Source organism: Aythya marila (assembly GCF_965140915.1).
Source record: "Aythya marila genome assembly, chromosome: 15".
In the NCBI taxonomy this organism is placed as follows: domain Eukaryota; kingdom Metazoa; phylum Chordata; class Aves; order Anseriformes; family Anatidae; genus Aythya; species Aythya marila.
This window is the reverse complement of record NC_139056.1, coordinates 6,922,723-6,950,538: the sequence shown is the minus strand read 5'-3', so window position 1 is coordinate 6,950,538 and position 27,816 is coordinate 6,922,723. Positions and strand designations below refer to the sequence as shown.

General features: G+C 51.0%; 4 protein-coding genes across 19 annotated transcripts in view; 2 read left to right on the top strand and 2 right to left on the bottom strand.

Moving 5' to 3' along the window:
• The window catches only part of GTF3C1 (general transcription factor IIIC subunit 1), a gene marked incomplete at its 5' end in the record, with an annotated part of 41,716 nt that extends 39,868 nt beyond the window's left edge, over positions 1-1,848 (top strand). For all 3 annotated transcript variants that reach the window (XM_082772828.1, XM_082772827.1, XM_082772829.1), the window contains 2 exons: positions 574-766; positions 1,450-1,848. In XM_082772828.1, the coding sequence (XP_082628954.1) occupies positions 574-766; positions 1,450-1,671 (415 nt within the window). In that variant the 3' untranslated portion in view covers positions 1,672-1,848. The remainder of the gene's footprint in view (positions 1-573; positions 767-1,449) is intronic.
• A 322-nt stretch (positions 1,849-2,170) lies between these two features.
• POLR3K (RNA polymerase III subunit K) lies at positions 2,171-2,929 on the bottom strand. Its single transcript, XM_082772840.1, has 3 exons — positions 2,798-2,929; positions 2,601-2,688; positions 2,171-2,518 (listed from the first exon to the last, which is right to left on the bottom strand). The coding sequence occupies exons 1-3, from the start codon at positions 2,906-2,908 to the stop codon at positions 2,391-2,393; spliced, it is 327 nt and encodes a 108-aa protein (XP_082628966.1). The 5' UTR covers positions 2,909-2,929; the 3' UTR covers positions 2,171-2,390.
• A 17-nt stretch (positions 2,930-2,946) lies between these two features.
• Positions 2,947-6,404, top strand: SNRNP25 (small nuclear ribonucleoprotein U11/U12 subunit 25). Of its 7 annotated transcripts, XR_014318558.1 has the most exons (8): positions 2,947-3,056; positions 3,163-3,253; positions 3,332-3,437; positions 3,525-3,599; positions 4,636-4,698; positions 4,898-5,004; positions 5,116-5,283; positions 6,035-6,404. XR_014318558.1 is itself a non-coding variant. In XM_082772838.1 (6 exons), exons 1-5 carry the CDS (start codon positions 2,949-2,951, stop codon positions 4,688-4,690), a joined length of 435 nt encoding a protein of 144 aa, XP_082628964.1. In that variant the 5' UTR covers positions 2,947-2,948; the 3' UTR covers positions 4,691-4,698; positions 6,026-6,393. The 7 variants fall into 7 exon arrangements, 2 of the variants coding, with proteins under 2 accessions (XP_082628964.1, XP_082628965.1); XR_014318559.1 differs by lacking the exon at positions 4,898-5,004 and having other exon boundaries at positions 5,116-5,345; positions 6,026-6,403; XR_014318560.1 differs by lacking the exon at positions 4,898-5,004 and having other exon boundaries at positions 5,116-5,230; positions 6,026-6,400.
• Positions 6,405-6,685: 281 nt separating this feature from the next.
• RHBDF1 (rhomboid 5 homolog 1) overlaps positions 6,686-27,816 on the bottom strand; it is a 36,149-nt gene continuing 15,018 nt past the window's right edge. For 5 of the 8 annotated variants that reach the window (XM_082772031.1, XM_082772033.1, XM_082772030.1 and 2 more), the window contains exons 3-19: positions 25,706-25,836; positions 23,081-23,185; positions 20,065-20,278; positions 17,826-18,032; positions 16,972-17,094; positions 16,648-16,808; positions 14,074-14,325; positions 13,363-13,474; positions 12,361-12,435; positions 11,927-12,088; positions 11,713-11,813; positions 10,900-10,963; positions 10,343-10,437; positions 9,293-9,368; positions 8,671-8,771; positions 8,264-8,417; positions 6,686-7,451 (exon numbers count right to left, since the gene is read on the bottom strand). In XM_082772031.1, coding sequence (XP_082628157.1) covers positions 7,032-7,451; positions 8,264-8,417; positions 8,671-8,771; positions 9,293-9,368; positions 10,343-10,437; positions 10,900-10,963; positions 11,713-11,813; positions 11,927-12,088; positions 12,361-12,435; positions 13,363-13,474; positions 14,074-14,325; positions 16,648-16,808; positions 16,972-17,094; positions 17,826-18,032; positions 20,065-20,278; positions 23,081-23,185; positions 25,706-25,836 — 2,553 coding nt within the window. In that variant the 3' untranslated portion in view covers positions 6,686-7,031. Of the gene's footprint in view, positions 7,452-8,263; positions 8,418-8,670; positions 8,772-9,292; positions 9,369-10,342; positions 10,438-10,899; positions 10,964-11,712; positions 11,814-11,926; positions 12,089-12,360; positions 12,436-13,362; positions 13,475-14,073; positions 14,326-16,647; positions 16,809-16,971; positions 17,095-17,825; positions 18,033-20,064; positions 20,279-20,651; positions 22,568-23,080; positions 23,186-25,705; positions 25,837-27,816 lie in introns of those variants that run through there. The other 3 variants (XM_082772029.1, XM_082772034.1, XM_082772035.1) reach the window with 3 other exon arrangements.

Genomic DNA, 27,816 nt, shown 5'->3' with positions numbered 1-27,816 from the left:
TAGAAGTAATGCAAACAGGTGAAGCAAAACTTTGCTGATCATCAGTGATGTGCTGGGTCCTGCACTTGGGTCACAACAACCCCATGCAGTGGGTACATGTGGGGGGAAAGAGTGGCTGGAAAGATGCCCAGCAGAAAAGGACCTGGGGGCTGCTGTTTGACCTCCAGCTAGCCGAATGTGAGCGAGCAGTGTGCCCAGGAGCCCAACAGCATCCTGGTTTCTATTAGAAATAGCACAGACTGTTACCTAACAGGGCTAGGGAAGTGACTGTCCCCTTGCAAGCAGCGCTGGTGAGACTGCACCTTGAACATTGTGTTCACTTTGGGGCCAGTCACTGTTACATAGAAGTTATGATGATAGGAAATCTAGCTAGAATAATTCTTTTTGGGAAAACCTAGTAAGAACTAAGGACAGGGTTGGTTACAATTGCACACAATCAGGAGATAAAGATAAACCTGCAAGCATTTTGCCTTGGCTGCCAGTATAGGGGGATGGAAGAGGCATTGTGATGCAGCCAGCAGTTTACATTCAAAGTAGCAGCTGGCAGAGCTGAACTTGAACTGTCTTTTGCAGGGCCTGTGAGAACGTCTGCTTCATCGGGAGACCATGGAGGATTGTGGATGGGAATCTAAATAAACCTGTATGTAAGGGAATGATGGAAGCTGTGCTCTACCACATCATGACAAAACCAGGCATAACAGAAGACCTGCTGCTGCAGCATTATATGGGGGTCCTGCAGCCTGTTGCTGTCTTGGAGATACTGCAGGTATGTGAACCATCAGCTGTGTCAACCTGTTAGGTTAAGCTTCTGCAGTAAGAGTCAGCACCTACTTCGCTTGAAGTCCCAGCAAAATGGGTGACAACTTGATTAATAATAAATCTGGTGAGAACTGGTTTTGAAATCCTATACAGAGCTATATATATTCTATCTGTAGTCTTATACCAAGTGCCAGTAGATCTGAATGCTTCCCTGTGTAAGATCCCTGAATATGCAGCAGGTATTTTCAGCACATACAGCACACAGACTGCCTTGTTGGGTGTTGCTGTGGGAGCAAATGCCTACCCATTAACAGGTGCTGACTCAGAATCCTGGTACATTTATACCAGCTCCAACGTGTAACTCAGAGCTGTCACTGAAAGTGTGTTCTTACTAATCAGACATCAACTGCTACACTGAAAGGCTTTTATCCTCAAGAGATACAGTAGCTGATGAGCAAAATGACAAATGAGGATATATCCAGCTATTTGAACTTTCTTTGGTGTGCAGTAATCTTTGCCATGCCCTTTGCCATCGCTGTGTCCTCCTGTGGGCTGGAAGTGAAACCACTCGGTATAAATTGCCTCATGTTTCTGGGAACACTAAATGTAGAATAGCATTTGAGGGGGTGGGTGGGTTGTTCAGTTTATTTCTGCAACTGCTTAAGCTAAAATATGTGAACTTTTCTGCAGGGTCTTGAAGCTCTTGGTTGCATCAGACGATTTCACCTGAAAAAGCCATCGATGGTGTCTCTCTTCTCTAAGCCAGTCATAGAAGAACAAATAAACAATCCCAAACTGAGTGAAACCCCAACAACATACTTTGAGCCTACCATAGACTGTACTCTCAGGCTGGGAAGAGTGTTCCCCTGTGAAGTTAACTGGAATAAATGGGTGCAGATTATCCACGTATAATAGATAAAAGATAATAAAACGTAGAAAAGATCTAAACTTAAGAACAGGCGTGAATGCAGATTAAACGCTATATAACTTCCACTCCATCATGTTTTGTTTTAAGAAAGCAGGTTTTTTTTAAGTTATTTTTACTTTTGAATACATTTAAGCTGAGAATAAATCTTAAGCTGAAGGTAATATTTGATCCTACTGTGTTTTTCCAATAATTGCTCTGAAAGAAATTCCTGAAAAAGCCAAGCCAGGCCTCTAACTGTCCAAAGGGCTCCATGCATCCTTCCTAGCTTTTGCAAGATTTCAAACAGAACTTCTCTGGTTTGCCCATGGGGGGAAAAAGGCCTCTCTTATTTTTTTCTCCCCTTAAGGCTCCAGGGGTAACATTTTACCTTTGCTTTGTGTGTGGGGGTTGGTTCCTTAGCACCTGAACCTGGCCTAACCTTTGCCGAGTATTCTCAGAGAGCTTCAGCTAACCACAGTTACCTCTTAAACACCGATTTCTCACCGTGGCACTGGCTCAGCCTCTTCTCTTTTAGTCCTCCACGGCAGCCTCACCCTCAGCGGCTTTCAAAGCACCACACGACGCCCAGATTTCCACTCACCGCCAGCTTTATTGCGAGGGTGGCCGCCGCCAGCCCGGCCCCGGCACCACGAGCAGAGGGCCCCGGGGCAGGCCCAGGCCGGGGCCCCCTCAGCTCGGGCCGGCCCCGGGGGGCGGGGGGGGCTCAGTCCCTCCAGCGGTGGCCGCACTGGGGGCTGCAGCACTTGTAGAAGGTGGTCATGGGCTCGTCGGCCGAGCGCGTCTGGATCTGCATGAAGTAGGCGCGGGGGTGCTCGCACTTGGGGCACGGCTCTGCGGGGCGGGGGGCGCGGGGCCGTGAGGGGAGGCGAGGCCCGGCCCGGCCCGGCCCCGCTCCCCCCCTCACGGCCCCTACCTGCGGTGGAATCCACGTTCTCCCAGGCCGCGGCGCCGCCCAGGACATCGTCCACCTCCTTCAGCTGCGGGTATTTCCTGCTCGTCACCTGCGGGCCGCCGCCGGTCAGCGGGGTCCGGGCCGACCGCGGCCACCCCCCCCCTCCCCACCTTTCCCCTTTCCCTTTATCCCCCCGGTCCCCCCTCGTCCCCCGGCACCTTCCGCGTCACATTGCGCACGTAGGGGCAGGTGGTGCAGGCGAAGCGGTGGCAGCGCGGCCCCTCCTCGGCCACCAGCACGTTGCCGCAGGCCGGGCAGAACAGCAACATCGCCGGCCCCGCGCCTCGCGCCGCCCCTTCCGCCTCAGCGATGGCGGAGGCCGAGGAGGAGCTGGCGCACGCCGAGGTGCTGGAGCTCTTCCAGGCGGCGCTGGCGCGGCTGGTGCAGGACCCGCTGCTCTGCGACCTCCCCCCGCAGGTGGGGCCGGGGCTGGGGAGGGCTCAGAGGGGGACGGGACGGGACGGGACGAGGGAGCGGCGCGGTTGACCTGAGGGCCCCCCGCCGCCCGCTCGTCCCCCCGCAGGTGACGCCGGAGGAGATCGGCTCGCAGGTGGCGCTGGAGTACGGGCAGGCCATGACGGTGCGGGTCTGCAAGGCGGACGGCGAGACCATGCGTGCGTCAGGGGCCGGGCTGTGTGGGGGGGGGGTGTTTGTGGGCCGAAGGGGCGCTGACGGGGCTGTCCCCTCCGCAGCCGTGGTGGTGGTGCAGAACGCGACCGTGCTGGAGCTGAAGAAGGCGCTGCGGAGACACGTCCAGCTGCGGCAGGCGCGGCAGGGCGGCGCCCAGCACCTCAGCTGGTGAGCGGCGCCCCGCGCCTCAGCCCTGCCCCGATCGCTCGCAGGGCTCCCGCTGAACCTTTTATTTATTATTCTTTTTCTCCCCAGGAAGTACATATGGAGGACGTACCACCTCACCTATGCTGGAGAGAAACTGGCAGATGATAGAAAGAAGCTGAGAGAGTGAGTGAGGCGCTTCTGGCATCTATAGGGCTGGGTGGGCCCAGATAGTCGGGCTGTACTCGAGGCGTGAGCACTGGGGGGGATTGGTGTGCACCTCTGTGCCACAGCTCGGCCAGGTTCTCCAAAATGTGGGAGCAGAGCTTCACGCAGGTGGGACACGGCCCCAGCAGAGGACAGGTGCATGGCAGGAAAGCCTTGGGTAATTCTTCAGCCACGACTTTTCTGTGATGAGGGTGTTTGTCCAATTTGGATGACAGCAAGGCAGGCAAACATTGTCCCTGGCCCAGGCACACTAAACTCTGCAGAACAGCTAAACACTAAAGGAAATCAGATGGAGCTTTTGAAGGCACAGAATGGGGTGAGGGACCTCTGAAGGTCATCCAGTCCAACCCTCTGCTTAAGCATGGTAACCCAGAGCAGGTGGCTCAGTGCTGCATCCAGCAGGGTTCTGAGTACCTCCAAGAGCAGAGGCTCCACAACCTCTCTGGGCAACCTGTGCCAGTGCTCAGACCCCCTCACAGAGCGTGGCAGAGCTGCTAAGGTAGAAGGGCATGGGGAGGGGTTGAAAGAATGGCAAGCCTGCTCAGCCACACATCAGAGACAATCCTTGTAACAACACTGACAAACCACTGCTATGCCTGTTCTCAGGGCAAGGAGGCAGGAGGTACTTCTGTGTACTCTAGCTGCTGCATAGAGCAAGTGCTGGTTATATCAGCCCTCATGCACACCAGCAAGAAAAGCTTGTCTGAAGTATTACAAACTCAGCAGGAATGAGAGTCCCTAGAAAGACAGCCCTACCTAATCAAAGCTGTCCTTGAAAGACTGAGCCATGGGTGACAGACATTATGTTGAGAAGGTGTTGCAGTAAAAAAGGCAGGTGATCAGATCCTGTTCAGCCTATGCAGGTGAGAATTTTAAACTGTCCTGCAGTAGAGCACATTAGGAGTCCATCTTCCCTTGGGAAAAGGAGGCTATAGGATTTCAAAGTTTGTGGTTTCCAGAGAACCGGCATGTAACAGCACACCTCTCTGTTCAGGTATGGCATCAGAAACCGGGATGAGGTCAGCTTCATTAAGAAACTTCGAAAGTAACCTGTCAGGTAAGTCCTGAATATCCATTACAAGCTACCAGTTCTTCAGCTTTGTCTTCCCAGGGCCTTAGCATTCACTTACAGCAGCTTGTGGTGCTGCTCTCCACTGTACAGCAGAGCATTCCCGAATGTCCATGGCTACATTAGGCTCACACCCTGGCTCTGGTCCATTTCCACATTCTCATTGTGTTGCTTGTGCTTCTTTTAGGGCAGGGAATGATGATTCAGCTACTTTGGTTAACAAACCACATCAGGACCAGCAGAAGCAATACCTAAGTGCTAGCAATGGTGCATCTCTAACCCCTACATTACATGGTAGTCTCTGCTCCCCCAGTGTCTTGAGAATCCTTAAATACAGTAGTCCTTTGTTTGCTCTCATGACTGCTTCTGGGACCATGCCTTTTTTTTTTTTTTTTTTTTTTTTAGACTTGATCAATCTCTGGAAATCACTGTCACAGATGTGGCAGGTTGTTAACTAATGCCTAGGAAGAGGTCTCTGTGTTACAAGTGACTGCCACCATCCAGTTCATTTGATCCTCCTGTGAGTCTCATTATACCCAAGTGACTCTTCTTCCACCTGCTCCTAATGCTCCTGTATCCTTCAGAGCACCTGCAGTTAACAGAAGTGTCCCACGGGTGCATATACACAAACACAAGTAAATGTTGCTGTTGTTCCACATTGGGTGTATTTTGAGCCATTTTCCTCAATTACTGTGAGTTAGAAGGAGTTATCAAAAGGCACCTCTGCTTATGTGCCATGTAGCTTTTGTTTCTCAATTTTCTCAGTTTATGGAAATCTTGAGTTGAGCTGAGTTGTTTTCAGAAGGCACTAGGCAACTTTTGGCTGTAGTATTTTTGTGCAACTGATGCACTTAAGACTACAGAAAGCGTGTATATTTACCTGTATGTAGCCCAAGTATACAGCGTAGTTGTGGTACTGTGATGCACTGATGCACACAAACACAAGGGGTGGTCAAGAATCCCAAACTTAGCATGTTTAAAATTGTCTGTCTCCCCTCATCACCTAAAAACAGTCACCAAAAAGCAGTGGTAAGTGCAGTTTTTTGAAACACTTCTTTGATTTGTGGCTCCAGCTGGCTGGGTTAGAAACTGTCACTTTGTGACCACAGTAGCTTTTTCCCTCCTTCAGTGCTACCGCATCTGTGGCATCCAGTGTAGTGAAGTGTGTGCCATGACAGAAGAGATCCGTCTACCCCATGGTGCCCACACCCAGCAGTTACCTATAGCAGCACTTGATTCTTCTAGTACTGTGCATTTAAGAGAGCCCATCATGTAGTTATTACCGCCACTTTCAAATACGTTCTTTCTTTAACAGAGAGAGCAGAGAATCCAGCTCTACCACGACCAGGCACTAGATCCAGCACTCTCCTAGAGGAAAAGATATTGTACCATTTCCCAGAGAAGCAAACTCCAGTTGAATATAAATTCCTACGTGTTTTTGCAGTCACTGTTCAAAATGTTTTCCTCTGAGTTGTATGCACTGTGATTAAAGAGAGACTAGTTTTCTAAAGCGTTTAAAGCCCTTATTTCTCTCCTTAATGCTTTCTACAACTACCTGAAAGGTAGTAGGGAACTGGGGGTCGGTGTCTTCTCGCAGGTGACTAGCAATAGAGCTAGGGGGAACGGCCTCAAGTTGCACCAGGGGCAGTTTAGGTTGGCAATGATGACTTTTCTTCTTTTCTTCTCAAAAAGAGCAGTCAGGCATCAGAAGGAGTTGCCCCCGGAGGGTGGCAGAGTCACCGTCCCTGAGGGGGTCTAGGGAAAGGTTGGACGTGGTGCTTAGGGACATGGTTAAGTAGGTGACACTATTATTAGGGGATGGTTGGACCAGATGATGGTGAAGGTCTTTTCCAACCTTTCTGATTCTGTGATTTCCATTAGCAAATCTGTCTGGGTATTTTGGGTGCCAGAAAAGCATGCGTCCTACTGGTGTATGAAACAACACTGGTGAAATAAAGCAACAAACATAGCCACAGACTATGCAAAACAATTAACAGTAGCTAAAACGCTACCTTTCCATTTAATCACCACCTCAGCAGTAGTAAATAATTCTGGTTAAAAATGTAGTATTGAAACTAGTGTAATAAAAATAATGGCAGCAGAAAAGGTTCAATACAATTGAACAAGGCACAAACGTTCTGTTCAGAGTCTTCTGAGATAAGGCAAAACATGCCTGCCGAGTGCTAAAGAGACAGTTTAAATTAACAACGGGCAGGGTTAGAAGTGTCATTGGATTAGAAGCTTTGTCCATATGGAACTAGCACAGCAAATGCAAAGACAGTCCATCTCCAGTGCCTGCTCGAGAAGCCTGTCTTTGCCTTTCAGTGGAGCTGTGCATCCAGGTCGTATTTCTCGCAGAATTTGTCTGTGAATGGTATACAAGTAAGGAACTCACACCACTCACACTTGATGGGGTAGAAGTAGAATAGAATCACAAGTCCTGAGAAGAGTGCAATGAAGATGAGCTGGAAAACTATAATTTGGCATCGCTTCCTATATAAATCAAACTTCCCAAAGCTAATGTAGGGCAGGAAGGCAAAGGAGAGGAAGAAACCACTGATGAATCCTGAAATGTGAGCAAAATTATCGATCCAAGGCAGGAGGCCAAAGGCAAAAAGAAAGAGCACCACAGCCAGCAGCTTGAAGAAGGCCCTCCATGGGCGTGCCAGGATTTGCCAGCTCTGGAAGAGCTCCACAAAGAGACAGGCCAGAATCCCAAACTGGGATCCTGCAGGGCCAACCTGCAGAAGAAGAGCATTAGAAGTAACATCAGGCACATGCCATTTGCCTGGCTTCTGCAGCCAGCTCCAGCCATTAGTTACTTAGCATTCAACCAACTCCTTGTTCAATGTTACTTTGGAAAGAGATGCCGCAGCGTGAGACTTCATCCTGACACTGGGGTTCAAGGCCTGGTTTGACACGAGGACCAAGGTAGGTGTGAGGTCATCAATGGCCAGAACAGATTTTCATTTTAAGGAGAGTGAATCTGGTTTGAGTCACCAGAGTGGAAAGGTCTTTACAGGCCATCTCCTTGGTTCCCTCACCCACCATGCACTCTTCCTTATTGAAGGACCTGGAAGACGGGCCTCCAGGTCCAACCCATGAAACCGATGGTCACATTAGACTTTTTCAGCTGTGGAATGTGGTCAGGGACAGCCCTGGACCATCTGTGGGAAAGGCAAGCTGTGGTCTTAGCCCACACCCTCTCCTACCTGCCACTTGCATGTGGAGGGTCTCTGGCACCAGGTACAGATCTTAATTCCCAGCCTACCACAGGCCTCATCATCTGGTCGACACCCCCAGTTCACTGCAAGAGGCAGCCATCTCCCCGCGGCCAGAACGGGTCAGTCACTTGGAAAGCCCAGGGTACTCTGGGGGGTGTTACTGCTTGGCAGCTAGGTGATGGTGTGGTGCTGACTTCTAGCTACAAATCTGCACAATCCACATGCTGCAGAGATAAGTGCAGCTCTGGTTTCTCTGCCGGAGAGGCACAGGTATGAAGAGACTTGTATTCAGGGCAAATTGCCAGGACCCTAGCCTGTAGGAGACCCACCTCTGCTCTGTAGGGTAGAAATATAGCACTGGCAAGGTTCCCCGTGATGCCACTGAGCAGGTAGATGATAGAGATGCGATGCCACCCTGCCAGCTTCTCTAGGTCCCGCAGGATTGTCATTTGGAAACAGACTGAAACCAGGCAGTGCAGGATCCTGCCAAAATCAGAGTACAGGAGCTGAAGCAGCAGCCACTGAATTCCCCAATGTGCTCATTTGTCTTCTCCGCCGAGTCTGATCTGGCCCACTCCTTGTAATATCCCTCCCAACAAACGCAGCCTGGCAAACCTCAGCAGGCACAAAAACTCAGCCTCCCACTGTCCCCCAAGGAAGAAAGCACTAGAACAACCCTCGTGGCAATCCCATGGTTCCCCCACCCAGGCACTGGAAGTTTTGCACCTGTGTTTACCCAGCATGCAGGAAAAGCGAGAGCCAGAGGCGGTAGAACTGGTCAGGGACTTCTGGATTTAGGAAAGGGAGGAGTCCACAGACATCATCCATGCAGTGAACCTAGGGCAGCAAAAGAGGGGTCATGAGGTGTACCAGCACCACCTGGCACAGCCAGTTACCAAAGTCAGAGACTGCAGCTAGCTCTGAAAAAGGGGTTCACCTTTCCCTTCCCTGCTATATCAAGTCCCAACTCTCATCTCCGACACCAATTCACATGACCCCACCCATTACTTATTGCAGAATTAGGCCCTAATTTATCACCTCGACACATGCACAATATACATCCCCCTTTGCTCACCCATGAAGCAGGGAGGTTGAATTCACCTGCTGCTTTTACAGTGGTCCTGTGCTGGGTTTTTGTGGCTACCAGCCCCAAGTTCTAAACTGGTCTCCCAAAAAGGAGAGATGCAGCTAGCTCTGCCACTACATTCTGGATCAGCAACTTCCCCTGCGCTCAGAGTGGGACTCAGCCTAAGGGCAGAACACAAGATACCCACCCATACTGCCACAGTCACTCCCAAATCTTGCCAAGTTGCTAAGGGGAACAGGAGTGCCCATACAAAACCCCAGCCTGCATTTACCTGAGAGCAAAGCGTTGCCTCCTCGTGGAAATAGCCCCGCATAAATTCACAATACTCCCGGGAAGTTATTTCACACCTGGAAGAAGGACAAGTAATCAAAATGAGAAATGACCGGTCACAGTCATGTATGGCAGACACAGTGTCGTCCCTGGACACCCACTCCTCCTCATCTCATCCCAAATCTGTCTATGAGAACTGATGCAGCCCTTGACATGCTGTAGCATCGCTGCAACAGGTGCACTAACGCATTCCCATTCCAGTCAGGTGCCACTCTTCATACCTGCCACTTCTCCCCCTGCTCCTCTCCCAAACACAAGTCTGAGTCACCCCCTGCTTCCTCCCCCCCTAGATTAATGCCCTGCATACAAGGGTTCCAAAATAAGTGCCAAAGCTGAGCTATTTACAGCTGAGAAAGAAACACTGGGGGTTGTGGAATTTGTGTCTCTTGAGCTTAGGAGTCCTGTGCCCCAGTCGCTGACAGCGCAGAAAGGCAGGGGCTAAGCCAAGAGTGTCCTGCCGTGACTTTTGGGACAGAGAAACCCCTTGGGGCAGCGCTGATTTTTCTTCCCAGCAGGGAAAGCCATGCCCAAGCACTAGGCAACTAGCAGCTGAGAAGCAACGTGAGGAAGAACATCTTCCTTCTTGGCAAACCCCAGAGTTAGTCATTTCCTGACAGCTCCTTGAATGCTCAGAGGCACCACGCTGGGTCAATGTAGCCTGTTAGGAACACGCTGGCCATTCCCGAGGAAAAGCACTGAACTCCACAAAAGAAATATTTAATTCCCAGGGTTTTGAGTCCCTCCAAACTGCAGGATCAGTTTGATACCCCGAGATACCCTGCCACACCAAAGAATCAGGCTGGCTGTTACCCTGCGCTTGTCCGAGTCCTGCTCTGTCTGCAAGACCCTGTTGGGCTCCCCTTACCAGCAGGGCTCTGGGCTGCATGCAGGAAGCCCAAGGAGGACAAATGGCTTTGTCTACAACCCCAAAAGGGACCTCTGTTTCTCACCCTGCTACCCAGCCCCTCTCCATACAGGCAAAACTCATTACCTTCCTTTGGTCCCAATGCAGCAGGGCCGGCCTGTAATCACACAGTCCATGTGAAGGTGGTTTGTATAATTTCCAGCACTGTTTTTTGTGCATATCTGGAAAATGACAACAGGCTTCAGTTAGACAGTCGTGATTTTCCTTGCTGCCTGGGGAAGGTCAAAACAGCCACTTGGGAAGAAGCCAGTCCCACAGACACAGCCTCCTGAGGCCTTCCTCTGACAGCAAGATGGTGCCTGACACCCCATCTGCCTGAGCTGTTGGAGCCTAAATCAACACCTTCTCCCCTCCCTGCCAAGCAACCAAGACAGCTCCGAGACCGAGTCAGTCTCCATCATCCTATTACCCTGGCAGGACTTTAGCTGGTACGGGGGAAACCTTTGGAGTTGGAGGGCTTCAAGCCTTGGCTTGACAAAGCAACTGCCGCCCTGACCTGGTGATTGTGACAAGGAGCAGGAGGCTGCAGCAGATACTGCTTCCAACAGCAGTGCTGTGGCTCTGAACAGTGGGGTGGAAATGCCAGATGCCAGCACAGGCCCTGTGCCACCAGCGATGCTCACCGGCCATTTGGTGATGTCGTCCGGCCACTCGTGCGGCTCCATTGAGGCTGGCTGCTCGCACACTCTGCAGCGACAGAAAGCAAAGATCAACCACAGAATTGACATTTCCCAGTACACCAAGCTGTCCTTGCACCCCAGGCTACCCTCCCACAGGTCCCCTCTGTCCCTGGCAGGGCGGTAACGCATTATATCAGGTCAGCCAAGGCTGTGCTGATTGAAGCCACAGCTCGCTTCCAGCGAGCAGAGGTCATGGCTCCAGCACACAGGCAGCTGTCAGAGAGCAGGAAACTGCCCAGCAACAAACTGGAGGCTGCCTGGCTCCTTTCCAGGTGGACACAACCCCAGAGATGGGCACTGAGTTGGTCTCAGCCCTGCACCAGCCCATGGTGACCAAGGGCAAGTGTATGCTGTGGCACCTGGTGGCTGCCAGGGCTTTGCGGGAGAGTTGTGCTGGGAACAGCGCTGCTGTCCCCCAGGGAGGGAGCCTGTGCAGGGAGCTGGGGGAGCAGGTGAGGAGGAGAGGGACAAGAAAAGAGCCCACAGCTCAGAACGAACCATGGTGTAGATGGGCAGCCAACAATGGGGATGGGGGGAACACAAATATGAGTACACCCTGGGAGGCTCCAGAGGAGGGAGCTGCCTCAGCCTCCCTTGCAGCCATCAGGGCAGGCAAGGGCATCACAGCCCACACATCGCATGGTCTCCAGACTAGCTGCTGCCCTGTCCATCACAGAACTAGTCTGGGACCTCTGACTCTACTGTCACAGCAGCCCTGGTGTGCCCAGGTCAGCAGCTAGGCTCAACAGGACCTACCTGGGGTCCTGATGACAAACTGACCCAAACTGCCTCTTGCTTCCTGCCAGCATCGGTGTGCTGGGGTGGTGGGGCCACTTCACCCAGACAGCCAGGGTAGACTGCAGGAGAGGGGAGAGGAGAGGTGTCACTGTGAAGCCCAGGGCGGGAGAAAGCATCAGTAGAAATGGCCCTGAGCCTGCAGGAACAGCAGGGATGGGACCACCACACTCACTGAGCACTCCTCCTCTGAGGTCTGCACGCAGCCCGACTTGTCGTTTCGCACACAGCAAGCAGAGTGCTTCTCCTTCTCCCGCTTTGCCTTGATGAAGCTGTGCACTTGCTGGTCCTGCCTCATGCATGGTGAGAACTTGGCCCCCAGGTGGATCAGGGCCTCCTGGCAAAGAGATGGAAAAGTTCAGCTCAAACGAGGTGCAGGTAAGGACTGATCAGGACAGAGCAGGCTGGGGGGGGGGAACTCCCATCAGGGCCAGGGACAAGACCTGCATAATGATGTTCAACACACATCAGGCTTTTTCTCGATATTTGCCACAAAGAAGTGAGCCCAGAACAAGAATCCAGGGAATTCCTTGCCCATGGCCCCAGAAAGGTCAGTGTAGCACGTATCCCCCTGACAGCCCACCAAATGTTCCAGCCGATGACACTCACTGAACTGGGGCCAATCCAGAAGTTTTCCTGCTGAACGTATTTGACATTTTCATAAACTCCTCTGTTCCGCAAGACCTGCAAGGAGAGAAAGTGAGAGCTCCATGAGCTCTTGCCTAAAGGGGCAGCAGGGCAAGCAGCAAGGACTGGTGAAAACAGCTCCCAGGAGGAGCAGGAATCCCCACAGCAGATGACTGGGTATACAGCTCTCTCAAACTGGTCTTTTGCAGGATAGCAGGTCTGGGCACTTTTTTCTAAAGATTTAACTGAAATCGTCTGCTACTGGCTACTTCCACTTTCAGGAAAATCCATGCTCTCCCAAGGATGGCCGAGGTCCTGCAGAAAGCTTCACACAGCTCAGAAACACAAGCAGCAGCTGCCAGCAATGCACGTCCAGATGCTGGTGACAGTGCTCTGAAAGCTGTCAGACTTGTAGGTGAGAAGTAATCTAGGACATCCCCTGCACAGAGCAGGGACACAGCGCTACAGAGATGTGTACCTCAGAGAGAGACCTTTGACAACATGTGGGAAGTCTACAAATAGCTTCAAAGTTTGCAAAGTCAGACAGGTCGGTTTTGCTCCTGACAGAAGCAAAATCCTGAAGCTGTTGCAAAAACCGAAATAACTAACTAAAAACCTAACTAACTTGAAAACCTAACTTGCAAAAACCTAACTAACTTGAAATACTTCCCTACCATGAGCATCCTTCTGGTCTCCACCAGGAGGGGAGTACATTGCTCAAAAGGGCTCTCAGCACAGACACAGCCAGAACCTGGGAAGAGCCCACCATGCCTTGTGTCAAAATCCCACCTGAAAGAGCTCAATGTCAAGAGCAATGTGGCTGCAGGGGGGAAAACAGGCAGCAGGAGGGCTCACAGAGATGCTGCATGCAGGCCCAGAGGCAAGGCTCAGGCAAGTAGCCATTATGCTGAGGTCTGACACAGAACCAGCAGCAGAAGGCTGAGACACAATCACAGTCCAGGCACGTCAGGGTGAGTTACTTACTGAATCAACAGTTTCGTGTTGTGAGAACCCCACAGGGGCAATACCATAGATGCACACAGCGAGGATGGTGATGAGTGAATGCACAAAGGTGACCCAGTATGTGAAGAAAGGCCTGGATGGAGGTAAAGGGACAAGATCAGAGGCAGAAATCCAGGCACATTACATCTGCTCACAGAGCACAGGAGAAAAGCTGCTGCTTTCTCCTAGGTACCTTGGCAGACTCTGGGGACAAGGACCAAGATCATCTAGGGATGCACAAGACAGGGGCAACAATCTTGCTGGCAGCCAGCCCCTGTTTACTCTGACTACCCCACAACACTGAGCATGCCACTCTTTGCCAAGAAAACCATCCATGAACACACAAGCCTGATGCCAAAATGTGCCGTGTGCTGAAATAATGACTTCAGGGAAATGATGAGAGGCAGGAATACCTGAGCCTTCTTGCTCATAACAGGACAGTAGTGGTGGGGAAGACACAGATGCCCAAAGCAACAGGAGGAGTAGGGTACACTCCCAGTGCACGATGATGCCAACATGCTGCTGTCAGCTGCAGTTTAGTGCTGTGCTTCAGGGATACAGACTAGGGGGAGGTCTCAAGCCACAGGTTTCACCCCATCACTCCCAGGGAGTTCCCTGAGTCACCCAGAGGCAATGGCACTCTCACTCTCTTGCTAGCTGTATTGGGAACCCTTCTACAACTGCAGCTCTCACCTGTGATCGTCCATGTCCTCAATCTGCCGCTTCACGTAGCTGTCGATGCGCTTGCGATACGTCCGGTTTGTCAGCTTCCCCACCATCCCCAGGCCATACGGCCGCTTCTCCTTGGCAAAAAGCTTCCTGACAGGGACAGCGATGCGCTGGCCACGCTTCTGTGGGCTGACACTCACCACCTCCTGCCGCAAGCGGACCTTGGGCTGTGCCAGGCCCCCGTCCTTTTGCTTCCTCCAGCCTCGCTCCAGTGGGCTGGAATAAAAAGTGGGACAAAAATGGTTTCCTTCTCTATGGCACAGTAACGGGGACCAGTGCTTCTCTGGCCTCTGGTGGCAGCACACCTTGTGTCTGTCCCACCACAGCTGGCCTGAACAGCAGCTGATGGCAGGCAAGGTGCTCTGCAGTGGAAGTTGTATTTCCAAGTGTTACAACGCCCCAGCTGACAAAAGCACGGGATGATGCACAGAATGTGGCACAAGATAGATGTGCCAAACTCAGCCCCACCAGTGAGGAGCTCTCACAGCTTTAAAGAATTGTCTCAGCAACCAGTTAAATGAGGGAGGCTCTGGCCAGGCATCACTGAGCTTTTCATTTTGGGGAGACAAGGTTTCCAACCTCCCAGCATCAATACTGCATCAGGGAGCAAGAAGGGTATTCTGTGATGATTTTGACCACCTCTTTCAATCTCAGCTTGATCTTTGACTAAGAAGTATCTTTTCTGCAAACAGATGGAGAGGAATGGAAGCCATGTGCTGTATCCACAACTACATCCTCAGCATCTCCAGGGCCAGCAGCCCAAAGACCCTGCTTTAACCCTCATACACATCCACTTCCTCTTCTAATTCATTCCTCTCACTCTGCTCTCTGCTACAAAATGGAAGTGCAGTTTAGCCCAGCAGTGGAAATCCCCACCCTTGAAGCACTTTGCTGTGATCAGACTGGCAAGTCAAAATCCCATGCCCATTAAACCAGACAGAGGAGAAGAGCAGGAATCCAAGACCAAGACAGTTACCTCTCAAGACCTGTCTTCCATTCTTCCCTCTATTTGCACTGATGCATGCATTTCTCAGGAGAAAAACAAAACCAGGCTTCAACAACACAATAAAAATCCCAGGCAACCCTGTCTAAAGGAATGTTTTCTTACCAAAATAAAGTATGCAATGAATGAAGGTTGCACAAGCTACTGATGAATAGCACCTGCTCTGGAAGTCTGCACAATCTTCAGATGCTTTTTGTATTTCATGGCTCTTAAAGAGCAGTCTGGAGTTCAGGTATGCAGCACTGAGAACCTGGCACACACACACACTACCTACCATTTCACTCTTGCTCACTGCCACGATAAGCACATCCCCTGCATATGCTCTAGTCTCTACAGATAATTTCCCTGGTATCCTAAATGTTCCTGTCTGCACAAATACAATGGTTGTCAAAAGTGACCAGAGAAACCAATTGACCATCTTTTTTTCTGAAAGATCACCAGAGCATCTTGGAGAGGTCAAGACAGCTTTGAAGTACGGACAAGCACTAGGATGAGGTTAGAGTAGTTTCTGCATTACTGACGTGCTTTTTCCCAGTATTTCCAGTGCTGGGCTATCAGCCTATGCCAGAATAAACACCTGATCGCCTAAAAGGACACCTCACTGCAATTCTGATGCTGTTTTCTGAAGCGTGAAAGAAGCATTATTTTCTTCAATAAATACAACTATTTGAGGAGATATGAATGGAGCCAAAAAGGCTGAGGCCATCTCAAAGGAAAGACAATAAGCTCACACCATTCGTTGCTTCTGCTTACATTAAGAGTGAGTCAAGTACTTGGAAACACTTGAAGGAAAGCACCAACAGAGCAAGATGGGCTGCGAGCAGCAGAACCACAAGGACCTCCCTGTCTGCTACATGTTCACACCCAGCAGAGCTCTCTGCTGGGGTGAGCTGCCAGCTAAGCCAGAGCTGACTCGGAAACGACACAGAGCAATTACTCAGTACCAGTTACTCAGGTGGAAAAAATCTCGGCGTACAGTACAGTACCACCCACATATTTGTAAGGCTCTTGGCATCAGTGCCACACCTTTCTCTGGTTTCAAGTGAGGAATGCAGCCCAGCTTGACGCTCAGCAATGCTTCACACCACTCCTTGCAGTTAGACGACAGTTCCTGGTGTCTGTAGCAACAGCTTTCTCATCTTTGCTGCATTCTCTGTAGCTGAAGGCTGGGCCCCCAGCATCCTCAGCTGATTTGACGTCTTTTGTTTGCCCACGGCATGACACAGCCTCCAGAACACATCACATCAGTGTGGGAAGTTGCTGGACAGGTGGCCTCAGAGTCACTTTTCATGGGTAGCTGGGGTAGGTGGTCTCTCACTCAAAATATCAAGAGAAGCAATCTGGGCTTAAAGAAAACCCACCACTGTTCTGTTCTTTGAGCTCTGCTCCAAACACCTGTAGTACTCAGATCCTGCCTTCCCTCGCGCAGGAAGGTGGGTCTTGCCCCACCAGCTGCCTAGCACCGAAGGTCCCACTCTGAATGGGTTGGCCACCACCCCACATTAGGCTTTTTCGGCTTCCAAGAAAATACTCACAGTAGCAAGTGGCTTCTTTCAAGCTCATTTTTGTCCAAGGCACCTCCTGTGAGATCTGTCTGATCCAGAGGTTTCACCTCAGCATCTTTGACTGCGGCTTCTGATGGCGACTCAAACACCTCATCTGGATACGTAGAGAGCTCCTCATGAAGGACTCCTTCCTGGGCAAAGACACAGAAGTCCCATCAGAAGGGGGTGAGTATCACATTTGAGACACCAGCCCCCGGAGAAAGCAGCACCACCCCCTGCAACATACAGCCCTGCCAGAGCTACAGCCTCGTGCTGTCTCTGAAGCCAGAGCCACATCAGCGTCCTGCCTCTCACCCGAGCAAAGAAAGAAGTGTCGAGCTCATCTGGGAAATCCACCGTGTCCTCCTCCAGGAAACTTGCTGGGGTGAAGCTGCGCCGCTGAGCCCTCCTCAGTGTGCTGTCCTTCACAGAGCGCCCCTGTAGCCAGCGAGAGTGGCATCAGATCACTGCCAGAAACCTGAGCCCCAGGCACATGCAGTGTCACCCGGACAGGACGCGGGGAGTCCAAGCGCTGACCCTGTCACGCTTGCCTGTGGAGCACAGCAGACCTGCTGGTGTGCAACACCTTGCAGGTGACACCTCCAAGTGCTAACCCATCTCTCAAGCCACACTGCCCACATCCCATGCAGGCTGGTAGCACAGGCTTCTACAACAACATCTGACCAAACAGCAGTGGTACCAACCACAGCAAAAGGGCTTCCGGGCCCCCCTAAGGGACACCCAGAAAAGCAGACGTGGCAGGATGAAGAGCCATGCGTTGCAAGAGGCTCAGGTGCTTCTACAGTGCCACGAGCAGGTGCAGACACCCAGAGGTCCAGGCAGGCTGAACTGGACCTGCTGGAACCCTCTAAGGCTGCTGATTGTAGGAATCAAAGCCCCAAGGCTGATAAAAAGTGGGCAAGACATATACCAAAGCCCAGCCAGCATCCTGGTTTTTACTCCTGCCCGCCAGACAGATGGCTGAAACAAAACAGGACACCTTCTGGTTTCTCCCCCTCCATCACTGCCCTCCCACATCCTCTCTACTCACAGAATGTACTTTTTCCAGGATCAATGGCCTGCACACACAGCTCTTTCCCTCCCACTCCCCTCGCACCGCAGGGCCCCATCTTGCTGCCAGGCTGATCCTGCCCTGTCCCAGACAGTACCTTCACCAAAGCTGCAGCTGCTCGGAAACTCATTTTGGCAACAGACTCCCGTTTCCGCCGTCGTGGGAGACGGTTGAAGCCCGAGCGTGAGCTGGTGAAGGAGCAGAGCGACGTGGCACCCGGCGTGATCGGCGTGTGGGGGATGCTGCAGCCATCGTTGTCATCAGCCATACGGAAAGCTCGGCCCCGGGCCAAAGGGTCTATGATCTGCCCAGAGAAGAAGCCCATGAGTCACCTACCCCCAGCTGTTGTCCACCAAACCATTCTCCCTCCAGCTCTCCATGGTCTCACCTCTTGAAACCATACAGTGGCCTGACTCCTGGGATCAGCCAAGAACCAGGCTAGAAGAAACAGCAAGCAATTCTACATTAGGGAGATAAATCATAACCTGTTGCAAGCTAAGCCCTAATTCTCAGTCCCAAACCCACATCCTCCTCAAACCTCTCCCAACTTGTTTTTGTTCTTTTTTTGTGTGTGTGTGTGTGTGTGTGTGTGTGTGGTTTTTTGGTTTGTTTGTTTTCTTTTTTTTTTGGTTTTCTTTTTTTTTTTTTTTGGTGATGGTGGTAGCGGGGTTTTTTCGTTGGTGGTAGTGGTATTGATCATTTTTGCCCAGAATGTTCCTGACATCTACACAAGACTCCAAATCTCCTTCAGCCCTTCCTAAGCTCTTGCTTTCACTCATCTTCTGTGCCATGGAACTCTGCAGTCAGATAGGATGATATATGAGCAGGACTTTAAGAAATCCCTGAGTGCAACCATGTCCTTTATAGAGCTCGTTTCCTTTCTGATGGTGGACAGCACTGGACTTAAACAGTATCCTGGTGAAGCTTTACTGTATATGTACATCTGATTCCATTTATCATAACAGCTGGAAAAGAGCAGGCAAGCTTCCAGGAGCTACAAGCCCTTCTCTGGGATTCTTCAGACCAAAGCTGCCACTTCTTCTGAACACATGAACCAACCTACTGAAAATATTGCCTTCAGCTACAATACTTACCTCTATCCTTACATCACCACAGCTGCGGTTTCCATATGACTTCTATGCTTTATCCTAATGTTTTATGACCCTTTTTTAATCCACAGTTGCACACTCAACAGAAAGCTGTATAGGGTTTCACCTACTGAAACCAGGTTCTGATTTAATGTAGCCTACATAGAGCCCAACAATATTCCTGAGTTTACTGGGACCAAAGCCCTCAGCAAGGTGAGACTGCATTGAAAGATGCACAATATTCTCCTCTGTTTCAGTGATGCAGCCAGGCTTCAGGTCACAGACTAACTTGCTTGGGAAGAAATTCATTTCCCACTTGTCCAAGTTGCAGCGGTGCTCACTGATGCCCTGATACCATATTGATTAAGGTGGTGAATGGAGCAAAGGGAAGAGCTAGAATGTTACAGATTAGTTATCAAGTGCTGGTAACTGAGCATGTTTGACTGGGTCCTGTCCCTTATGGCCACAGTTCTACTGCAAAGGGCACCAGATACCTCACAATTTGTGAGGACACGTGAGCAGCGCTGTAGTACAGCTGATGCAAGAGGCACTTTTCCAAGTCCTATAACATAATCAGGTTTCTTTGAAGCCAGTAGCTGTGCTACTGCCTGCATTCAGCCTGAGGCAAGGCAAGTGCTCTGGATGTTACCAGGCCTGCTACTGTAAATGGGGGATCGACAACAGTGTCCAGTCTATGCATGACAGATTTTTGCCTTTGTAAAATGGCAGCAAAAAGCCTCAGCAAAATGTTCTCAGACACGCTGCACGCATCTAACCACCATGCTACCAGAGTCCCAGTGTGATCCCCAAATCCTCCACAGGGCTGCCCTCAATCCATTCATCACCCAGTCTGCACTGATACTGGGGACTGCCCCATAGGCTCTGCTTGGCACTGTTGAGCTTCAGGAGATTCACACGGGTCTATTCCTCCAGCCTGTCAAGGGCCCTCTGGATGACACCGAGCATATCACCTGCACCATTCAGCTTGGTGCCAGCTGCAAACTTGCTGCAGATGCATTCAATCCCAGTATCTATGTTGTTAATGAAGATATTACACAGTACTGGTTCCAGCACAGACCCTTGATGAACACCACTTGTTACTGGTTTCCATCTGGACATTGAGCCACTGACTGTAGCTCTTTGGAGAAGACACGTTCAGGCAGAACTATGCCAACAGATGGGTTAAAAGTGGTAGAGACACTGTGCAGGAAGCTCACGATGGCCTTCAGACTATCCCAGGTTACTCACCTTTTGCATGCCCAGCTGGCAGGGCCCAACATAGAGTGGAGGGGGGGTTTCTGTGCTTGTTAGAGAAATATTGTCCTGACTGGGCAAGTCCATTTCCCGGATGACCTGAGGTTTCAGCTTCCCATACCGCAGGCTGCAGTGGCGAAGGCTCTTTCTCTGCCATTTCTGTGTAGCATCACTGTCTTTGCTTACTCCAAACCAGTCAGCTGTGCCTCTGAAAGATGTCAGCATACAAGTACACAGGAGCATTATGTTTGCTTGGACAATGCAATTGAAAAGACAAAACCCCCGGTGGTCACTTCCAGCCAACCCCAACCAGAATGTAGGCAGAACTCTTCCCCACGAGCATCCCACAGCCTGTCCTCAGCCAGTTTTAGCAATCTGATATATGCTGGCCAGAAGTGTTCAACCATCAACAGCATTATTTTCTCTCTTGAGACAAAAGAAAAACAAGAGATTTAATGTGTGTAATGAACAGTTAGTTCTGAGTTTTCCTAGAAAGAAAGAAGAAGAGATGGAACAGAAATTCACATAAGAAGTCGGTAAAATGTTTTTTTCTTTAAAAGCCATCCACAGAAAGCACTTACCATCTTCAGGCCAGCTTTAGGTCCCCCATTGTGGGACTACAGTTTTCCATGTCTCTGTGTCATGTCCCAGTGGCCACCAGAATTCACTGGTCTCTCCCAGCTGCCCGCCACACCCCCAGAATATCCCCAACTTCTCCTTCTCATGCTGCAGGATTTCCATCCTGCTCAAAATTAACATTAACAGCAAATGCTTGCTGTGGTCCTGCTCGCTGCTAAGGCGGGTGCACGTAGCTTTGTGCCGCTGGTGGCAGAAGCAGGAGCACGATGCTGCAGCCACAAATGAGGTATGCTGCCAAGGGCCTGCTGTCATGGAAGCCCACTGGATCAGAAGCAAAATCCCAAGGAAGGTAGAGAGGGATAGGTGTGAATTAGACCAACAATCTACTTCAAATACTGCAGGAGAAGCTGGTATCCTAAACACATGAAGATCATCGCAGCCCTGCCAGGCCTTTCCCACGGTGGTTAATCCTGCTTCAGAAGGTGGCAAGCTGTGTCAGCCTACAGCTGTCTGGCCCAGGTGTTGAAACTTGAAAGTCCTTCCAAGCCAAACCCGAAACCCTCGCCTCGGGCCCCCTGCTCAGGTGTAGGATTTCCAGCTGCTGAGAAGCAAGACCTCACAAATCACAAAGGGAGTATCAAAACATACATTGGAGTAAAGGGTAGGTTAAATCTAGAATTACATCACGCAGGGGAACTGAGTCAGTGCACTGGAGGCAGGAAATTAGCCCTGTGTTTTCCTTATTCCACCCTACAGAACAAAGATACCATCAGCAAGCAGGTGAAGGTGTCCTGACACTACGTAAAAAGACACAAATTCAAAACACAGTCTCTCCAGCTAAAGCCTCCAGATGCAGACAACCACACATTGCCCGCAGCCTTCTCCAACTTCCCAGTGACCCAGAACAGGCCCTTCAGTGGGCACAAAGTCGAGTGGGCCATTGCTAGATCTTACCCAACCTCACTGAGCCAAATTTCTCCAAATGCTTCCACCTAGTCAATAGCGGACAGACCTCAGAGAAGGGGCTATGCCCAGCTCAGACCACTGCCCTGCTCCCACAGCTTGTCAGAGCAATCTTTGTCCCTGTTCCAAGTAGAAGGGCTCAGGGTAAGTGCCTGGCCTGAAACACCTGAACCAAGTCCACAGCACAGAGGTAACACGCAGGCTGTGCAGATGCACAGGCACAACATGCCACAAAACGTTCTTACAACACATCTCAGACCTCCATAACCGACATATTGACACCAAGGTGGCCTGGGGTGACAAGGGGCCACTCCTCAATGGGAGAGAGGAAAGAGTTGTTTGTGCCCCTACTAGCCCACTGTGGAAAGAGCAGTGCCTCAGAGCTCTCAATCTCTGTTCCTGTTAGCACGGAAGGACAAGCACTATAACAGCCCCTCTGTGGAGCAAGTACCGCTCCTGAACTGCCAGGGACCGCTGCTAGTGCAGTGCCAGCACAGAGATCTGTCCTACTGATCATAGCCAAGACAGTCCATGAGAGCCTTAGAACAGAGTTTATGGTATCTGGAGCACCCTGGAAAAACAACGAACGCTCTGTCCAGCTGGGGAGCCCCATCACCTCCTACAGACACCCTGGGGCACTGTAACCAGCAATGAATTGACATCAGGGGCTGGCTCTTGTTCTTCTGTTGCTGTGAGCTAACCAGCTCTGACAGTCGGAGCCCAACCACGAGCAGTTGCAAAGGCAGACACAGTGTCAGACTGCCACCTGGCCAAGGGTAGCAGTGAGGAAGGTAGGATGAGAAGGGACACCTGGGCATTAGGTCCAGTCCCTGCCATGCACAGTCACGGTTTACTGAGCTCCAGTCTGGGGTTGGTGATCGATGGCCACTGTGCCCTGGACTCCTGGAGTGGCTCATCTCTTTGGTGCTAAGTAAATGAAGGTCTCCACCTCAAAAAGAAGACAGTCACATTTGGATTAGAAAAAGTCACGATGTCAACCAGCTCTGAGCTACATTCAGACCGATGTAACCAGCATCCATTTGGTGCAGCTTTATCTCTTTCCTCTTCTGCTCCCAAGAGGCTTTGGGGCCAATTACGCATATTCCACATGTTGCAGTAACGTTGGCAAAGACAGGCTGCACTGTGGCTGCTCTGGGGAGATATTACAGTTATGGTGAACACCGGGAGGCTGACAGCTTGTTAGGAGAGGCAGGAGGGAGTGAGGCTGGCGAGTGGACAGTTTGTTAGTCCCATGCTACATATTGACAGCTGCCTACACATTTAGTAGGAGTGACCATCGTTTTCTGTTAGACACACACGTGAGCTTTCTCCCTGCCACCCATTTGCAGGCCTCCTGGCCAGGCCTTGGAAGGCAAAGTGGTTTCAGCAACAGCCAGAGTCTGTGCACTTCACAGCAGCCCTTGCACACACATGCAGGGGTAGGTTGCACACTCGGTTCTACCAGTACCTGAAGAACGATCGGGGCAGGGACTGCCGCTTTCTCAGGGAACTCCTGCCCACCCGGTGCCCGTGAACGGGCAGGGTCTGACTCCTTTGAAACCGTACCTGCCTGCTGCAAAGAAAAGAGAGCTGAAGGGAGAGAGCCCACCATGCTGTGAAGCCACTGTCTGGCTTCATACACCGGAGTGTGAAACCACGCAGACGTCACCAGAATGAGATATGCTCTGCTTGGATACAGGTATCTGATGCCACTGGAAATGTTCTGGGGTTGTTCTCGTTGACCCTGGCAGGGTCTCACCTGGGGCACAAGTCTATCTGTGCCACACCTACTGCCTTGCTTGGACATCTTGGACGCTGTAGGAGACTGGAAAGAGTACTAGATGCTCCGTTCCAGCACTTAAATTACTACCATGCCATATTCTGGACCATACGCTCTTGAATTTAGGCTCACACCTGATCTGTGTCCTCCAAGAAGATGTGAACAGGAAGGTACAGAGTGCTGTTGCCAGAACAGTTTCACATTCTGTGCATAACTGGGGCTGCATTAAGTAGCAAACATGGAAGTCACCCTCTCTGGACTCACAAAAAAATAAATAAATCCCAGAGACACTTTTATGGATATGTGGTCTGCAATTCTTCATCACATACCTCACTGGTTTTTAGGTCATTTCTCAGAACTTTGCACTTCCCTGTCTTTGTTTCTGGTCCATTATTTCATCCTTTTATTGCTAGGTCTCGTGCATTTCCTGCAGCTCTGCCCCTTGGAAAGTCCTTCCCGCTGCTGCACCTGCCCCCCTACCCACATCAGTCTACAAAAATCACGTGTAGCTGATTCCTCCAGGAGGAAGATAGACTTGGCCACCCCTCACACTGCCCAACAGCCTGCGACAACTCTGCACTGCTAAATGGCATCAACCCCCTACACTCATACTGTGAGCAGGAGACTCGCCAGCCTTCCAAAACCATTTGTGTGCTCCTAGGCCACTCCCTGTGGGACCACACCTACTTTCAGGGTTACAGAATTACTACCCAGACCACCAAGCACAGGATGCAGCCACCACCTGGGCCCTGGCATTGCCATTCCAGCCTATGCAGGCAAGAGAAGACATGGCACAGGTCTGTCAGTGCACCACCCGCACATGCCTGTCCATAGCCCTGCTGCTAGGCAGGAGCTTCACCACCACGGCCCAGCACTCCCTCCTTGCTCACTGTAGCTCCGTGTGCCTTGTCTTACAGTGTAGTAGTGCTGGAGGCAGATTTGTTCCCTCAGCACTGAAGTGATTCCTGTCTCCCACACCTCTCAGCCCTACGCAGCTCTACACACACACAGCACATGTCAGAGGCAACTCTGAGGAAGGAGGCTGCCCTGGCCCCTCTGCACAGAGCTTCTTGTGTCCTCTCGTCCTTGACGTGCTCTTGCCTAATTGTCCTGGCACAAACAGCCGTAGAGGCCTGCTCTCAGGCCATGTTGCTGTATGGGCAGACACTGAGGTGTGGGTAAAAGATGGCCGAATGACCACGCCCAGAGGGTGGTGAGCCGGGCACTAAGTCTGGCTGGAGGCCAGCAACCAGCGGTGGATCCCAGGGGTCCGGTCCTGTTTAACATCTTCATTAATGTACCCTCGGCAAGTTTGCAGACAACACAAACGTGGGAGGAGTGGCAGATACTCCACAGGGCCATGCTGCCAATAAGAGGACCTGGAGAAATGCATTGACAAGAACCTCACAACAATGTAGGACCACAGGGATGATGAAGGGACTGGAGCACCTCTCCTGTGAGGAGAGGCTGCGAGAGCTAGGACTGCTCAGCCTGGAGAAGAGGCTCAGGGGGATCTCACCAATGCCTGCACATCCCTGAAGGCAGGCCCACATCCCATGGAGCCAGGCCCTGCTCAGCAGTGCCCAGGGCCAGGCCCAGAGGCAGTGGGCACAAACTGGAGCACAGGAGGCTCCCTCTGAGCACCAGGAGGCACTTCTGTGCTGTGCAGGTGTCAGAGCCCTGGCACAGGCTGCCCACAGAGGCTGTGGAGTCTCCTCCTTGGAGAGCTCCCAAAGCCACCCGGACATGGGCCTGGGCTGCCCTACTCGGGGTGGCCCTGCTGGGGTACGGGGGGGAGCACATGGGCTCAGAGGGGCCTCAGGCCTCAGCCATGCTGACAGTGTACGACTGCTAAGGCTGGGCTTCTGCCCGCCTCCCCACAATCACATGCTCTCAAATACTGCACCAAAGTAAGGCTAACGCACCACATCACACCTCAGCTACACATCAGGGTCTGGGGTACCCTATTACTCAGAAACAGACAGCTTCCCAGAGCATTGGAACAGTCAAAACTTGTCTCTAATTGGCAAGGACCATACACTGTCCTGATCACCACAATTTTCCACCCAGAACCTGGTATCTCGCTTACAAAAAACAACCCTATATAGCACTACTGGGCTCACATACTGGGGACCTATCTGCTTCCACCCTCTGCCCCAACCTAATTATAGACAACAAGGGAGACAACTTAATCCTGCTTTGACAACATGCCATGTAAGTGCCAGGCAATGGGACAATCAGAGGCCCATGAATTAAGAATGGCAACAGACGGCAGAATCCATTATAGCAGGCTGCGTGAACTCGGCATCTCACCTCTTGATGGTCTGGGTGATTGAGGTTTGTCGTTGTAGCACCGGTCTCCTCACTTCATTAGGCAAGGAGGGCACGCGGCTGTTGTCAGCAGGCATGCTCACACTTCGCAGAAAGGCCTGACGTCTTGTTGGCTGTGAAGAAAAGCAGAAGGGGAGTCAGCATTCTCAGAGAGATAATCTACAAGGCCAGCCAAAACGTGAACCATTTAGTCAGCAACTCAACAGCCTCCCTCTCCCCCCAGCCCAAGCCACAAGCTGGTTGCATGCAGTTGAGCAGCAAAATCGGGCTAACAAAGACTGAGTTCATGACTGGCTAAGGTGAAGAAACAGGAGTGGACCTGCAGAACAGACCAAGGACTTGACATCTGCATGTTGCAGTAGGTTTCAGTTCAGACTGGCTCTAGCCTGTCCCATGGATTGATGTCCATTTGTAGATGGGCTGTGTTACATGAGATCCTGCAACACATCCTCTGGCTTTTCTCTAGCCAGAAGGAACTGAGATCACAGGTTCCTAGACCACCAACTCCACAAGGTGAAGCAAAGCACAGTAAGCAGGGCCAAGTGAGATTTGCTTCATAAGCAACTCCAGATCTGCACTAAAAGCCTACGAAAGCTGTGGGTGAGTCTGTGCTGTAGTTGCTGCCGGGCACAGGATAAGCGAGCTGGGAAAGCCACATCAGCTTTGTTCATAACCTAATTGTCTGGATGCACTCAGGTCTGGAAGCTCTCAGCATCTCCTGGCTGAATGTCACCTACCAAATAGGACACAAATCACCAGACTGTTCTCAGCTAACCTCCCCAAGGCTGCTCCAGATGAAATATTCATTAGCTTGGCAGAGACACCATTTCTAAAATGCAGGCTGAGCAGACAATCCCTCTGCTTCAATTGCCAGTGAAGCTCCGACCAACTGTTTCTCTGGTCAGACACTGTCTCAAGAGTGCTTGCAACTTCTTCTGGCCAGAGAACTAATAATTTCCACTAATCTTATCATTTTTGTTATGTTTTATGTTAAAAAAAATGCATATACACACAGGTTATAAGCCGCAGGAGCCTGTTATGCAGTCTTATCCTAACAGCCTGTACTGCACATGCTGGACTTTTAGAGAACATCATCTACACCAGCTTTCATTGTAAGTGCAGAGTCCCTCTGTAGAAGATGCCCAGCTGGATTTAGAGATTTCAGGTAAGAAAACATCCATCAAAACCTTAAATGACTCAGACAGCTTCAACCTGCACAGTTAAAGCCCTGTATTCACTTCTAATCCTTGCAGACTGAATCCCAATCTCCTTCCTTCCATGAGATCAGGACCAAGATGCATCTACCAGAATCCAACACATAGCTGAAGTCCATTTTTGTCCTTGGATCAGAGAATGGCAGAGGCCAGTCCTTGCTCTTCCAGTAACAGCATAAATTCCCTCTTAAGATCAGCACGCCCTCAACTCCTCTCCAAAGAAGCTACAGAACCTTCAATTTCTCTGCTGGCTAAACTGCTCTTGTGTATTACCATCTGAGCCCAGACACCACACTCCACCCATGGATCTGGGCTCTGTGCAAGACTTCTCTGGCTCTGCCTTTTTAGCAGGCAGTCTCTGTTCTGCAGCAAGGTCATGAGCAGCCAGCGCCATCCTACCCTGGTCTCACCCGTATGTAAGAGCTTTTGCCACTCTGAAGCAGAGATTCTTGGCAATTCTTCCTCTTCCCAGCAGAAATATGTATGTTTTACTCTCATACTTCGTAGAGTTCCAACTAACCCATCATCCTGTCTCTACTCCACCACTCTTCAATGATTTCTACTTCTCTTCCTATGTGATTTTCTTATGCTCATGCTGGTAACAGCTTTGTGTTGCCAGTAACTGTTCTTAATCTGCTGTTACTGACGAGAGCCTGCTATTATCTTGGCTATTCATAAATCAGATTTGTTCCCTGCTCATTCCAGCAGAACTCCAGCACTTACAGCCCTCATATTTCTCTAGGAGCCCTTCACTTCTCCAGTTCCTTTAAGAAATGTTTGTTTGGCCACCTCAATCCCACATCCACCCCCCCAAGCCAGGACACTTTTTACAATCCCCACATCCGAACAGTCACATCCACTGATCTCAGCACATCAGCA

What these genes read in the sequence shown, in the direction of transcription:
- POLR3K (XM_082772840.1), bottom strand. Translation starts at nt 2,908, where the DNA reads ATGTTGCTGTTCTGCCCGGCCTGCGGCAACGTGCTGGTGGCCGAGGAG. An exon ending in TGCGCAATGTGACGCGGAAG is followed by an intron (nt 2,689 to 2,797) that starts GTGCCGGGGGAC and finishes GGCGGCCCGCAG; the next exon opens with GTGACGAGCAGGAAATACCC. An exon ending in GAACGTGGATTCCACCGCAG is followed by an intron (nt 2,519 to 2,600) that starts GTAGGGGCCGTG and finishes CCCGCCCCGCAG; the next exon opens with AGCCGTGCCCCAAGTGCGAG.
- SNRNP25 (XM_082772838.1), top strand. Translation starts at nt 2,949, where the DNA reads ATGGCGGAGGCCGAGGAGGAGCTGGCGCACGCCGAGGTGCTGGAGCTC. An exon ending in TCTGCGACCTCCCCCCGCAG is followed by an intron (nt 3,057 to 3,162) that starts GTGGGGCCGGGG and finishes GTCCCCCCGCAG; the next exon opens with GTGACGCCGGAGGAGATCGG. An exon ending in GGCGGACGGCGAGACCATGC is followed by an intron (nt 3,254 to 3,331) that starts GTGCGTCAGGGG and finishes TCCCCTCCGCAG; the next exon opens with CCGTGGTGGTGGTGCAGAAC.